At 47.1% G+C, this 15,322-nt stretch overlaps 1 protein-coding gene across 2 annotated transcripts in view; it reads right to left on the bottom strand.

Annotated features, from left to right (window-relative positions):
• STRA6 (signaling receptor and transporter of retinol STRA6) overlaps positions 1-15,322 on the bottom strand; it is a 336,152-nt gene that overhangs the window by 113,142 nt on the left and 207,688 nt on the right. For both annotated transcript variants that reach the window (XM_069624589.1, XM_069624590.1), the window contains exons 8-9: positions 7,809-7,876; positions 4,237-4,307 (exon numbers count right to left, since the gene is read on the bottom strand). In XM_069624589.1, the coding sequence (XP_069480690.1) occupies positions 4,237-4,307; positions 7,809-7,876 (139 nt within the window). The remainder of the gene's footprint in view (positions 1-4,236; positions 4,308-7,808; positions 7,877-15,322) is intronic.

The following is a 15,322-nucleotide window of genomic DNA, read 5'->3' as shown; positions in this document are numbered from 1 at the left end:
GGAGAGAGGTAAGGCTTTTTTTCCCTTTCCTCCCTCCTCCCACCTCCCTGCCCTCCCCACCCCACTTACCTTCTATGCCTTGGTTCCCTGCGGGGGACGATGAAAGCCTCCAGTCATGTGAAGACTCGGAGCAGGGCCATCCCCGCTCCGAGCCTCCACAAGGCTGGAGACTTCCATCGTCCCCCGCCGGGGACCCAGGTACGTTTTTTTTGTTTTCTTTTTTTTTTTCCTTTCCCCTCCCTTCCGCCCTCCCAACCCCACTTACCTTCTTTTTTTTTTTCGGGAGCGGACGCGCTGGGAACGCTTCTGGTTCCAGCGCGTCCGCTCCCGATGGCCGCCATGGAAAGGGAAAACGGACTCTGTTTTCCCTTTCCATGGCACCCATTTTCTTTGACATTTTTCTTTTTTTTTTTTTTTTTAAACGCTGTAGCGTTTCGGGAAAAAATAAAGCTTTTAGTGCCCCGGTCACGCAGTTTTTGCAGGGCCGGGGTACTAATAGCTATATGCCCCTCGCGGTGGGGCCATTACTGACTCTGGTAATGCCCCGGGGCCTTCGTTAAGGCCCTTGATTCGCTCGGGGCCTATAACTATAGCCCCCCGGGCATTACATGAGTTGGTAATGCCCCCGCCGGTCGGGGCATATTGCTTAATTATTATCCAGATATGGAGTGATTGACTGAGAGCACCTGGGAGAGATCAAAGGTCATTCTATTAAATCTTGGAAATACACTGTTCAGACTGCAGCAAGGTCAACCCATTGCCCAACATTGCCCAACTGATTGGTACTGATCCAGACTCTCGGAGAAGTTGAAACTGTAGTCACAACAGAAAGCAGAAGCTGGATTCAGGGAACTAACCAAGACCCGAGAGGAAGAAGGAATACCCAGGACCTGCTTCCCTTGAGTTTGTAGAGGCGCAAAGATCAGATCCTCTCCTGGAGCAGGCACGGGAAAAACCTGGTCCCGGAAACGGAGAGTCAAACGTTGAAGACTTTGCACTGCTCTACTCACAAGAAACATTGGCCTGTTACAGGAAGGGGCAACCAAACCCCTCAAACAAATCCACGCACTAAACATGTATCCGACCAGAAAGGAGCTCCACCCCGTATAGTGAGTCTATCATCTGTTGTCGGTTGATCAGACTGAGGTGGCTTCTTACAACATTTGATGGATATTCATTACTTAGGCACATATTTTCTTGGACGGCCATACCAGCAGCCGATGGATGGCCCGTCGCTCTGAGGTAATGCGGGTGAAGTGTGGACAATTAGAAAAGGCTCTTTAGTGTAGCCCACCACGGAGGTAATTCTCGCCATCAGCACCCCAGATAAACGTCGGGGTGGTAATGCTCAATGCTTCTTGGGGGCAGAGGTCTGAAGGTCCATGCGAGGAACAAAAAACGTTTTTCAGCAAAAAAGGCCCAAGAAACTACAAAATAAGATGGCAACTATGGAACTATGAAAAGGAGGTTTGGGAAGAGCCCCTTTTTTATTTACACAGCAGCATTAAAAAGGAGGAAGAGGCCTGGCCTTGGGTGAGGAGCAACAAATGCGAGGCAGCAGGTAAGTGAAGATTCATTTATTTCATGCATATATTGCGCGTTGAAGCAGCGAGCGAGAGGCATGAGACAGGAACTAGCAGCATGCTTGGAGAGCAAGCTCAGACCACATTCGGAGACTCTCTAATCCCATAAATGGCTCTCAAAAAGGGGGCTCCGTTCAAACCAGGAATGTTTTCACCAGCAGTCAGGATCCAACCTCATAGCGGGAGTGAATCAATCATGGAGAGGCATTCTTGCTAGTACACACCATGAGCGCCATCCCACCGTGGGATTCCCACTGCTGGTGGTGTCCTGAATGAAATGCTGCTTTCAAGACGCATTTTTAATCGGCATTGTAGTATACGTTACATTGGTGGTGAATGATGTTTGACTGTAATGTCATTGTGCGAAGAGCAATCATCTTGGTAGGGTAGCACACACATGAGCAAATACACACCTGGGTAACTCACCAGAAGCCGCTATAGTTTGCTTAGAATGGGAAGAGGATGTTGTTCAATCTATTAATATTTGTAATTGGAAACTATTGCTCAGGGTTGGTTGCTTCCCTTTAGTTGGCACCTATGACCAACCTTTTCCCCCCACCTCCAACCAAGACATAACAAACACTTATGCTATAAGAACAGCAGACCCTATTGCGATGAAGTAATTGATGATATGTGGTTATTCATCGCAATGATGGCACAAGCTAAGGTCCCGCGCCGGTTGGTTTAGGCACACATTCCAATGTTCTAATCTTGTGCATTGCCCGAAGTTCTAATTACTCATTGGAAGGCCACACTAGAAGCTTGTTTCTCAGTACAACTCTTTCTTGATCTGGGACGAGAACAGAAAGAGCCGTAGTGAGACATCTGCCATAGACCAGTTGCACTGACGATCAGTTGACAGACAACTTATCAATAAGGGTAAAAACATTGCTCAAAACAAAAACTTTGTCATGATGATGCTTTGTAAGAGAAGTACCCTATCAAGAATGACAGATGAACAACAGTGCTTTAATTCACTTGCGGAATAAGAGGACTAATGCTGTCTTATTCTACATGGGTGTTGTATTAATTGTTGAAAATCAATGTTGTCCTGATGGAGGCTGTGATACCAAACAGAGCAACATAGCAGTTAACTCTAGTAGGGCCGAAACATGATGTGTCGATGTTTTTGATTGAAAATTAGGAATTATTAGTGAATACAACCTGCATGTAATTTAGAAACTATCTAAAGTCATACCACACATTTAATTGTGGTGTGTGTCTGAATTACAACTGTGTTTGTTCCAATTGCAATTTAGACTATACTCATGGAAAAAGAATTGCACGTTTTCTTTTTTTTTTTTAAATGTTGGTATGTGAATTAAGTTTGGAAGAAAAATAAGGTTGTGTGTGCACCAAGTTGAGTTCACTAATTTGTGTTGTTGATTGATCTCATTTAAAGATGTTGGATGGCCAATGTTGGTCTTTTTGAGGGAAGTTGCGGGAGCATAGTGCTTTTTTCTAGCTTTTGACATTGTATTAAAGTACATATCGGTGCATACAACTGTAGCGATCATCTTGAAAAAAAACAATGTATACATTACATCATTTGCCAAATATGTGAGAGCACCTCTACTGTGAATGAACAATGACAAAAAACGTGTTCCATGGGACTGTCTACACTCAGGAGGCGCGCGTACATCACGATTTAGCTCACTGCGGTTTTAGAGTGGAAACGCCTATTTCCATATCAGTCTGGTCCTACCCCCAAGGACAGTTCAGCACCAAAATGCTGTGCAAATCTCTTCTGAACAACAGTGCCAACAGCAACCCCAGCCGTGTGCTTCTACCTTGCTGGGCATAGGGAGGTGTGGCTAAGGTACTCTGTTCTCTAAAGGCAGAGCGAGAACGAGGCCCATACCTGAGTAACTCTTAATAACTTGGCTTGCTACTCTTGTTCGTTGGAGAATTCTCTGACATTGCAGGGCTTGCCCCTAGTTGTGGGTGGGAGACCAAACCGATATGCAAGTGGCTAATTCTCATCTGATATGGCGCAGGGCGCTAAAACGTGATAATAGAGTAGACACACTCGGGACTGGGAACCATCCCATACAAAAGGTTATTTGCCCTTGTTTGTTCTCAGTAGAGGGCGCTCATTTCTGGCAAATGCAGATCAGTGCAAACATGTGTACAAGCAAACCCCTGCGTCAATCACATTTGACATGTACGTAAGGTCCAGGCATGCAATCGGCACATATTTCATAGTAGATGTGCATGCAATAATCAGAGGCATCGCTGTGGGGGCTATAGCCCAGGGTCTTTTGTATGTAGTCCCAGATAGAAGCTCAGGGGCTACAACCAAAAGGCAGCTAGCGCCGAGTCCCGACATTGGCGTAGCCTGGATCTTTTAGTTTCAGTTGTACATGTAGCGAGCATTGTGCATTACACAACCGTGCCGCAGCCGCGGTAAAGGGCAATGCTGCCCAAACTCCTCCCCCACCTCGGCCCTTGTGTTGTGGGATCCCTCACCACATTTTTTCCATTTCCACCACTGGTAACACCCCTGCGCATGCTGAGTATTAATGCAAAAGCCTGCTGACCTAGGCTAGCGATTCTGGAAGTCAGCGCTTCATGCATGCGGCAGCATCTTGAGTGACCTACACCAATAAGGCGCTGGTTCCTCTACAGGAGCGAGCGCAGCCTGGTACAGTACCTTGCTGTGGAGAGTACAGGCAGGAATTCAGGAAGCGCCAGGACCGCGAAGGGAGGCTTGGGTTCAGGGGGCTGTGAAGAATGCAAAAAATAAAGTACTTACAAAGGAACTGTGAGTGTAGTAATCTGTTTACCATACGCATGCACAGGAGGGTAAGGTAAGTGTTCTAACAATGTAATCACATTGGTAGGATGCCCAGTCCATCATGGGATGGAATGTCGGGTTCAGCAAAGACTCCGCCTCCCCGTCAATCACTTCACAAAAATCATTGGGTGGAAGTCATAAGAATGACCCAAGATACCTCAATGACCTCACAGGATTCTGCTTTACCCCGATGATGGACCCGGGCCATTGTAAATAATTCCTTCTGATAACTCAGAGCTGCAGACTGTTAGTAGAGAGTGGCATATAATAGATACATGCTGACACCTACCACACAATGAATGCATGCTTAACCTTTTATAACACGCTTAACACCAGCGACAAGTCTCTAAGCGCACTGGGATTCAAACCTGTGTTGCTCCGCGTTGTCTTGCTTCCAAGACAAACGTGTTGCCCTGAGCTATCCTTCCAGCCTGTTACTATTAAGAACACAATTGGTAAATGCACTAAGAAACAGCGGTTTCGAAGCAGTCCTTAGTAGCTACATTCAGCAATGTAGCTACTCTAGAGATGCCCACGGCAAGCACCGCTCAGACTGAGGTAGATTCAGGTCAGGCTGAAGTGGCGTGGGGGGCCATTTCAACATGAGACAACCATGGGGAGGGGTGCATACATTATAATGGAGAGAACGAAATACATCTGGAGAGTAATGGCCACCAATTACGAGGCCGCCAGCCAGCGGGGAGCTGAAACACTAAATGCCCATTGAAAAGCTATAGACCCTTCTTTGTCTGCAAGTGGCTGATTTGAAGGAACCGGCATTAAGAGGCCATGAGGTGATAACACTTCTGTATACAGTGAGGGAAGTGACAATCAGAAGGGCTCCAACAAACACAACGTTTAAGATGAGAGCTGTGAAAGGACCGGACGCCGTCCGTTTAAGATGAGAGCTGTGAAAGGACCGGACGCCGTCCTGGCTCAATTTATGGACGTCACTACGGTCCCGTGGACTCGTGTTCCAGTACTGAGGCTGCACTGCATCGCATTCCCGATTTCCCGCACTACTGCTGTGCCTGGCTGCACACAACTCGCCAGAGGCGCACACCCTGCAGCTGTGGAAACTGCAAAGCTCCGATGCACCTCGCTCATTCCTCCGGCCCCTCCTTTAAACCCGACCCCTGGCCCGTTCTCCAGGCTCGGCTGATCACAGGTACCCCGTGTGCAGATCGGGTTCCCCTCGTGCTCATGAGAGGACATTCCTGGGCGGCACACAGCTCGCCATTCTTCCGCCGCTTCCTGTGACTTGGCCTGTTCTCGGCATTTCCTAAATTTAGGTGTAAACCCTATACTTCTCGAGCTGACCCGTTCCCATCATTCTTTAAACCCTCAGCTTCTTCCCCCAAAATGGAATCTTTCCACGTATTTATATTGCCCACCCCAAGCATTGAAATGCAAGAGGAGTTCCCTCCATGGACCATTGCAGAGAATGTCCCGTGCTAGTGCCGGGGAACCTCCATCCCATGCCCCATCGATTCTTGGCCTCTCCCGTCACCTGAACAGCAAATCAATGACATGTACCTGCGAGCATTCAAGGGGTTATGCGGCTCTGAAGAGGGACATCACTAGACTTGGCTGTCAGAGGAATGTTTTTCCAATGCCTGCTTTGAAAAAGTTAGAGGTAACACTCTTGCTGAGCTCCAACAGTGCCCACACTAGAGTCTATGAAAAAAGGGCCACCAGCTTTCACAGGGTACTCTTCATTGGCATGATTCATGTATCCGGGCGAGCCAAAGACTGATATCAAACTGCAGTGCTGGGAAACTGAAACGGTGGTCAGTCAAAATCTCGAAAACAAAATCTCGAATGACAAAAAGCCCGAAACAAAAATCTCGAAAAAAAAAATATCGAATTTTTCATTTATTTATTTATATATGTTTTTGGGGTCAGGTAAGTAAAAAAAAAAGGGGTAAAATAAAAAAAAAAAAAAAAAAGGGGGGTTGGGAGGAACCCCCCCATTTTGAAAAAAACACATTGAAAAAAAATTCGATATTTTTTTTTTCGGCCTTTTGTATTCGAGATTTTTGTTTTCGAGATTTTTTGATTCGGTATTATCACTATGAACCAACTGAAACATCACAAGGTCAAAGTGCAAGGAGCTAAGGCTTACAGAAGCCTAGGATTTGATGGTTTTGTTTAAATGGTGCAAACGTATCATTGGTTTCTATTAACGAGGCCAGGGAATGCAAGTTGGAGAAATCATAAACATGTTTTTTTAAATAGGTTTTAATGCAGAAAAAATTATTTGGCGCCAAAGAAAACAAAACGTCCATTTACTATAACTACATCTACAACTTTCCTGAAAAAAAAGCAATAACTAAACAGAGGAAAACACATGCAAATAGTCAAAGATATCCAAAGGACCACCAGTTGACCTGCAGGAGCAGGCTCCGCGCAGGCTGACTGATAGGAAAAGGTGCTGGCTGGAGGTTGGAGTCCGCGGACTGGGTAATGTAGTTCTCTTTTATAAGGGATAGGCACGTGCAGCTCCTGTAGAACACGTAACTACTAGAAGGAGGGGTCCAAAACTTTCCTTCGACTCCACTACCAGGAAAAAGGCTGCTGAGCGCAATCCTTGCTTGGCACCAACATGGTGGTGGCAAACTTCTGGTCATCATTGCGGTCATCGAGACTTTCATATCGTGGCTCTCAGGAACTAACCTACTGGGCTCCTCCGAAGAGAACAATTAAGAGGCCTACTTGGATCCCCCTGTGCCTTTCTCTAAAGGGAATGGGTTTCATTTGCAAGCATTGACAAACTGGGCTTTCAGGTTCTCCATGCTGACCAACAGGGCAGATTTTGCTCGCTTCTAAGGTTTCTCCCTGAAGCCTCATAGTTAATGAAGCTTATCAAGGCGATGCCCATTCCTAAGGAAGGGAGGCCAACCATTAGTGTAGCAAGTGCACTGCAAGCAGAACCCAGTTCTTCCTAGCATGGGCAAGAGTCTCTCCAAGATCTTCAAAGGGTATCAAGATGTCTCTAATGGCTTGGCATGTTAGAGTGCAATGTATCTAAAGAAGTCACCACTATGGTGGGAGAGATATATCGTAACAAACTAAAGCATAGCCTACACAAAAGGACTGGATGGGGTTCTGCCCTAACATATGTTTTTTCATTGTTAGCCACTGATCATTCAGTAGATCAGTTGTTGGGATTAGTTCTTACACAAGTGTGTCCCTTTAAGCTAGTCTTATCCACCTTTTGTTTTTCTATTTCAGCTTAGGGGCTTACCTTCCCCCCATCTTTTCACCCCTCCCTTGCTCACGTAAATATCATACTGGCTGGATGGTGACGCATGGTGTTTGTTAGGACTATTCTCGTTACCTTATTTGTTTTTGTACAGTCATCCATTCCCAACACTTAAACTCCTCACTTTAGGTTTTGCTAGTATGTTAAGATCGAATTTTCTTACCTGTTGCTTTTCTTTTTCTTCTTCAGAATGGTCTGCAGGTACTCCACACAGTAACTCTTCTCAGCAACCTGAAGAAGAAAGAGGTCCCCAGGTGAGATATGTCAGGCTTTCAATAGGAAAATATAAAGCCTAAAATGAATAAAATGAGGAGGGCCTTCTTGGCAAGAGCAGGAGAAATCAGATTACCAAATGTGATGCCTCTTGCTTGCTATCATTATTAAAAAAGTGACACCTGTCAGAACTTCCCAAAGGTTGGAAAATAAACAGTTGAACTAATTTATTTCAAGGCCCAGAACTAAAGTAGTCATTTAGCAGGGAATACCCAAGCCATTTAATCAAAATTGTATCATTGATGTCTTCATTTGTCCTTACAATGTGAATATCATATGTAAAGAAGTCATTACAGCAAAAGTTGTATTCCAGTCAATCGGAGCATTAATATAACATGTTCTATTATTCTGACATGTTAGTAATTAATTTCAAACTATAATGTTTGAATCTCAAGAAAAGGAACAGACACGTTATGGAATTTTGTTTAGCTGTGTGATGTATTTTGAAAAGTCAGGTCTGCATTAGTAAATGAAGAAATGAAACCCAAGGGAGATGAAATGAAAGAATAGAATTGAATTGCATTTTAAGTTAAGTTCCGTTCCTAGTTGTAGGTATACTGAAGAGTTTAGGGCCTCCATTCCCGCTAGAGCCAGACAGAAGATAATGACAGTTTATGACCAGGATAGATGGCCTTTAAAGACCACCCTGTGATTAATTGGATTCAACACAAGCTTTCAGATCATGTCAACACTATAAATCTTCTCAAAACATGTACACATGACACAAGGCCTTGCCTTCAAAGAATCTATTCACAAACTCATTAAAAGTGCATTAGTCTTGAAAGGTTAAAAGATCAGGTGACAGTAACGTGGGTGCATATCATTAGCCAGCTGCTTTTGTTTAATCGAGGGTAAAGGTAATTGAAGATATGTACAACCAAGGCAATTTACTGTGAACAGTGGTGACTTGGAAAATAAATATTAGGTGGCATATCATCTCTGCCCTCTTGTGGGAAACTGATTCAACAGCATACCAAAGAAATCCCAATTCATGTTAATGAACAAACAAAAATCTAACTTAAAATGTGTAAAAACAAAATTAAGCTTTGCATCGTCATGCAAGGTCTGAGTTATCTGTGCTTTTGATATATTGTAGAGTAGATACAAGTAAGCTCTGTCAGAATATTGAAAAAGAATTATCTGTTACTTTGGAAATTGCTTAAAAATGACAAGAACGTGTAAAATCATCCAAAAAGATTTGATATTTCAAATTGCTCACCTCGATGTGAAGAATCTAAAATAATATGTTTTATCTAAGTAGCATAGATGAGTCCGAATTTAGAGCTTAAAAATGGAAATTAGCATTTCTTCAGAAAGAGTCAGAAAGAGTAAGCTCCATCCTACCTTTTTGGTCATGTGGAAAACAGACTACTCCTCTGTGACAAACCATGGGTGGGATTAGAGAGAAATATAATTGGATGCCCATAGGACAGAAGGATGGATTATCGAATATTGAATGAGGAAGAGACAGGAGGGGAACCACCTGGAGATTTCAGAGCAAGAGAACTGACTCTTAACTGATGACAGACCCGTCCATGACAGCTGGCCATTAAGAGAAGGAATCCTGAGGAGACCATATAGGAATGACCACCCAGCACTTGGTGGCTGATTCCAAAGAGGGCTAATGAATAGAGGGTTTGCTGACGGGATGATGCCTGCCTGATTGCGACTCTAGCTAGTTTTCCCAAAAAACAAAATTTACATCTTAAACAGTAAATCAACCCCAATCTCCACATTGTCCAATTTGATAACTGGGTAAAATCTGGGAGAGAAAAGGACTGGGAATGCAAATGGGGTACACTTTAAAAAACAGGAATATAGCCTTGATAAATGCTTACCCTATATTTCTATTGAATTCAAGGTTAGTGGTTGTTCTTTAGCAGCCTAATTGACTTTGTAGTGAAAAACAAAATCCAAATTTGAAAGCATACCCCCCCCCCAATTTAATGAAAGGCACAGGTATAGGCCTATAGAGAACTGTACCCACACATCAGGCAGGAGACATAATGTACTTGTGGATTCAGAGAAGAAAACAGATTCCTGAGGACAGTATTGGGAATGCAAATGTGTACATGAATCAATGCAAACAAGTTGCCTTTTGCTCTATCTTAGCCGGTCCTTGCCTATATGTCAAGTGGCCTCTACATAGCTAACATAGTCTCCACCTTCCACCTGCACAGGGGAGATGCTGCATAGATATATTGGAATGCAAGTTATATCAATTTCTCCAGCACTTGATGTCGGAAAAAATCAAATGCTTTAACCCTATTTGGCTTGCGTGAAATGCTCCACTGAAATATTAGTAATGTTTATAGATAAACCCATGCCAAGTAGAATATTAGTATGTTGGTAAGCATTTAGAAATATGCCCTAGGGGGGTGGCGCTGTGGAGCAGCCCAAGACGGATGGCTAGCTTTTCAGCTCCATGCGGCCTCGGCGTTCATCTGCTCACATCTGCGGTTCCCGACACTGTGAAGGACTATCGACTGGCTGTGTTGTTGCCACCACTGCACTGAACATTTTGTGCGATTTTGGACTCGATTGGTCCACCCGGGACCCGGCTGGCACCTCTGTTGGATTTGGGCCTGGCACTCCACCCGGCCCTGATGGTTGCCTAACATCCGGCCCTCCCGCCTGGCCTGCCTGACTCCCGGGTCCCCCCCGCTCCTGTTTCCCGCTGCTCTATGGAGGTGTTGCGGCTGCTTGGGAGTCCCGCTGCGGAGGTCGCCACACTGTGAATGCTATCTGTTGCATCAGTGATCATTGCGGCCTCACCCGGCGAGGACAACACAGAGGATTTATTTGCCCCGCTGCCGCGGCGGACCAAGTGAGCGGGAGCCGGAGCGCGTGGGCGGCGGGGTCTCTGCCCGCTGTGTGTGTCCTTGCAGGCCCCGGCTGGGTGCCAGAACTGCCATAAGGAAGCGGTCCTTACCATACTGTCTGCGCACACTCCTGCTGGCATTGTCGCCGCCCCCGCTTGCGCCCTCTTGAGACAGATCCCCCTTGCACCCCCATGCAACCTGAACACATGTGGAGACCATGAACGCCCGCCATCGCAGCTCTGCGGCTCCGGCGGTAACTCTCTGCTATCTGCGGCGGCCCCCCAACCGCCTCGCGGTGCCTGCTGGCAAAAAAGACACTACGGTTGCACCTGGCGGCCCCTGCCTTCCCCGGTTCTTCATCCTACTCACAAGTGGGCCCTCTCTGCAACCGGGTCCAATACAGAGACAATGCCTAGCAGACACAAGGCGGGGGCCCAAGGAGGAGGCGCAATGGACAAGTACACTAAAGCGGTCCCGAGATGAGCCAGCCAGCACATCATCGCCCCTAGACGAGCCAGACCTGACCCCGCACCAAGTGGTCGGAACAGCCGACCTCACCCTACTAATGGAATCTACGGCTAAAAACTTTGCCTCCTTCCATGAAAAACTAGACGATATCAATGCTAACGTCGCCTCGCTAAAGACTCGAGTAGACCAGGTGGGATTGAGGTTTACCGAGGCTGAAAATAGAATCTCGGTAAACGAAGATGGTATTAACGCGCTCCAAGACACTGTGGCCTCCCTAACGCATGACATGAAAAGCGTCAAGGCGAAATGCGACGATTTGGAATCACGCTCTTGTAGGAACAACCTGCTCATCATTGGGGTCCCCGAGAATGCCCTCAAGGGGCGGATGGAAGACGCAGTGGAGAAGCTCCTCAAAGACCTGCTGGATGACCCTGCCCTCTCACCATATTTCACAGTCGAGCGGGCTCATCGGGCCCTATCACCGCGCCCCAGACCCGGCCACATCCCCAGACCCATTATCGCCAAGATACTCAACTACCGAGACAGAGACCTCATCCTCCGCCTGTCGCGGGAAAAGGGAGACCTGCGATTTGAGGCCCATACCATTAGAATCTTCCCGGACTGCTCGCTGGTGGTGCAGCAGGAGAGGCGCCAATTCTTAGACATCAAGAAGCTGCTCAGGGAGCGCAACGTCCCCTACGCCATCTGTTCCCGGCACGGCTAAAGATCACTCATGATGTTAAGATCTTCTTCTTCACTGTCCCTGACGAGGCAGTGAAGTTCATTGCGTTACATTTACCTCTTCCTGGGCCGCGAGGTGACCACGTACCTTAGACTGCACAACCCACGATGTTATAAGATGCCCACGGATCCATGCCTTATGATGTGTTGATGGCAACCTCACCGTGTCCACTCAACAACTGCGGCCTCCTATCATATGTATGCAGGCCACAGGCTAGCTCCTAAACTGCTTACTTTGTCTCCTTTCCCACTTGGTTCCCGGAGCTATCTCTGTGTCCTACTCTTTCCGGCGATGTCAACCTACCAGAGGGCACTCTCTGGTCTCAGAGGCTGTCTGTGATACCCGTTTACCGCAGCAACACATTCGGGACAGCATTTGCTGCCCCACGCCAAGCTCCAGATGCCGACCGCACGGCACAAGCGTCCCCCGTTGCAGTTGCAATGTTTGCTTTCAATTTTTATTTGTTCTTCTTAATGACTGGCCCCTGTTGGGCTGGGATGTGGCCCTATCCACGTTGGATCTGGTCCTCTGACGTTTGGTTTCCGGTCGGAGCAGGCCCAAAGGGCGACATGTGTGTTCTGGGGTGGGAGGTCCGCACTGCATGTTGGGGGCGGGCAGTGAGGGTGGGGGGTGGCGAAGTTGGGGTTGAGTTAACAATTAAAAACATGGCTGAGAGACACATGACTTCGACTCAATACTACGGTGCACACGGCAAGTGCGAACGGTGTAAGGCTAACGAATACTACCACTGGGATGTTCCATAATGTGACACTATGGCTCTGAACATTGTAACATGGAATATCCGTGGTTTAAGCAATTTCACTAAGGCCCGCAGGATAACTGCCTATGCCCAGCGACATGGCACCAAAATCCTCTTTCTCCACGAAACCCATGCCCTTGGGCACCTAGCAACATGTCTCGCCCCCACGTGGGGCAACAATAGGTACTATACGAAGTACTCCACCCAATCCAGGGGGGTCCTAACTCTAATCCATAAATCAGTCCAGTTTTCCCTGCGTTCCAGCCATATTGACCCTGAGGGTAGATACGTGATCCTCCATTGCTCACTCGCTAATATGGAATGCCTTCTTGTGTACACATATGCCCCTAACTTTGACACCCATGAATTTTTTGATGCCGTCACCACCACGCTTCTGAGATATACTGGTATTCCCATCATATGGGGCGGGGACATGAATCTGATCTTAGATAAAGACCTGGACAGGTCCGGGACGGCCCGCAGAGCCCCATCACGTGCAGCCCATAGGTTACACGCCCACATAGACACACTTGATCTCAGAGATGTATGGAGAGCTCTCAACCCACAAGTTAGAGAGTACACATTTTACTCATCGGTACACGATAGCCTCTCCAGGATCGACCTTTTCCTCATATTGAGCTGCATGATGGGCAGGGTCACAGAGACCAAGATATTACCGCGCACACTATTGGACCATTCACCGGTAATACTTCAGATAACACTGGGACACGACCAGCCCCCTCGCTCCTCTTGGAGATTCAAATCGGAGGCCCTCCTAGACATAGTTTTCAAAGCTGATATCCTAGCTGACATCAACACCTTCTTTGAATGCAATAGCAGGCATGACACCCACGATGGAGTACGCTGGGATGCATTCAAGGTCTACATCAGAGGGATGTGCATCTCTAGGGAGGCTGGGGTCCTCAAAGCCATAAGAAATAGCTTGCAGCAGTCAGAAGCGAAATTAAAGGAGCTTGAGAGGGCATATGCCGCACCCCCTCTCCGACCATACTGGCACAGATCAGAGCGGAATTAAAAACATTTGAGTCTCATGCTCTAAGAGAAGTTCGGTACTTCGCCCATCCCGTAGCAGCCAGGAAGTATGGCGAGGGGGATAGGCCGGGTAGGACACTGTCCAGACTGGTCCACACTGAGGAGGACTGAGGGGGGCAGGAACCGCATTGATTGCATCAAAGACACAGGAGGCACCCTGTGCTGCTCCGACCATGACATCCTTGGGACATTCACCACGTTCTACACGACCCTGTATGGCCCCCAGCAAGAACACAGCCTGCAAGACACTGACACCCTGCTAGATCAAATCCCGATGACCCTCCTCTCCCGCGCGACCAGCGACCTACTCGAAGCCCCTATCACCCTCAATGAGATAACCACGGTCATCTCGAACTGCTCTAGGGGCAAAGCACCAGGCCCGGACGGCCTAACCTCGGAATTTTATCGGGAACATGTAGCCATTCTGGCACCCAGACTCCTGGAGGTGTGGAACGAATCCTTAGAGTTAAACATCCTACGTCAATCCATGCGTGAGGCGCTTATAACTGTACTACCCAAGCTGGGTAAACCGTTGTACGAATGTGGGTCCTATAGACCCCTCTCCCTGATTAACACTGACACGAAAATATTTGCCAAGATTATTGCCAACAGGTTTCTTCCCATTATGCCCCACTTAGTCTACCCCGACCAAAGTGGCTTTGTGCCCGGCAGATCAACCGCCCTCAATATCCGCCGACTGTTCAATGTTTTGGCTAGGATCGACCCCAATGCACAGGCCGTGGCGGTCACCCTCGATGCCCAGAAGGCGTTCGATATGGTGTCATGGCAATACATGTGGGCGGTGCTCCATAAAAAGGGAGTTGGTCCATGCATGAGATCGTACATCAAACTTCTCTACACGAGCCCCGCAGCCAGAGTCCTAGTCAACCCCAGGGCCTCTGCCCCCTTTGCTCTCCACAGGGGTTCCCGCCAGGGCTGCCCGTTCTCTCCAATACTTTTTGCGCTCGCTATAGAACCCATGGCTGACAATGTTAGGGACAAACACATGCGTGAAGGTATACGTCTTCGTGACACACCCAAGATCATTTCTCTATATGCCGACGACGGTGTCCAGTCATAATTTCGAAAACATAATTTCGAAAGTCAAAAAAGTCGAATCAAAAATGTCAAAAAAAAAATGTCGAATTGTTTTTTTTTGGGCTCTAGTTTCTGTGAAAAAAATAGGTAAAAATTAAAAAAAAGGGGGGTTGGGGGGGGAACCCCCCCATTTCGAAAAAAAAACGTCATTAAAAAAAAATTCGACATTTTTTTTTTCAACGTTTTTTTTTCGACTTTTTGACTTTCTAATATTTTGTATTCGAAATTATGTCTATGAACCGCCGACGACGTGCTTCTTTATATTAGAGACCCGGCTGCCCACCTGGACCCGATATTGAGAGACATAACCAAAATTGGCACTTTCTCGGGCTTCATCATAAACTACTCCAAATCTGAAATCTTCCCGCTCACCCAGTCCACTACACAACCGCCCTGCGAATTCCCCCTCCGATAGTCACCGAGGGCCATCAGATACCTTGGAGTGCAGGTGTCCCTCACTA

This window comes from Ambystoma mexicanum, chromosome 11, assembly GCF_040938575.1.
Source record: "Ambystoma mexicanum isolate Mex_15411 chromosome 11, UKY_AmexF1_1, whole genome shotgun sequence".
In the NCBI taxonomy this organism is placed as follows: Eukaryota; Metazoa; Chordata; class Amphibia; order Caudata; family Ambystomatidae; genus Ambystoma; species Ambystoma mexicanum.
Note: the sequence above shows the minus strand (reverse complement) of the source record. Positions and strands in the feature narration are given on the sequence as shown.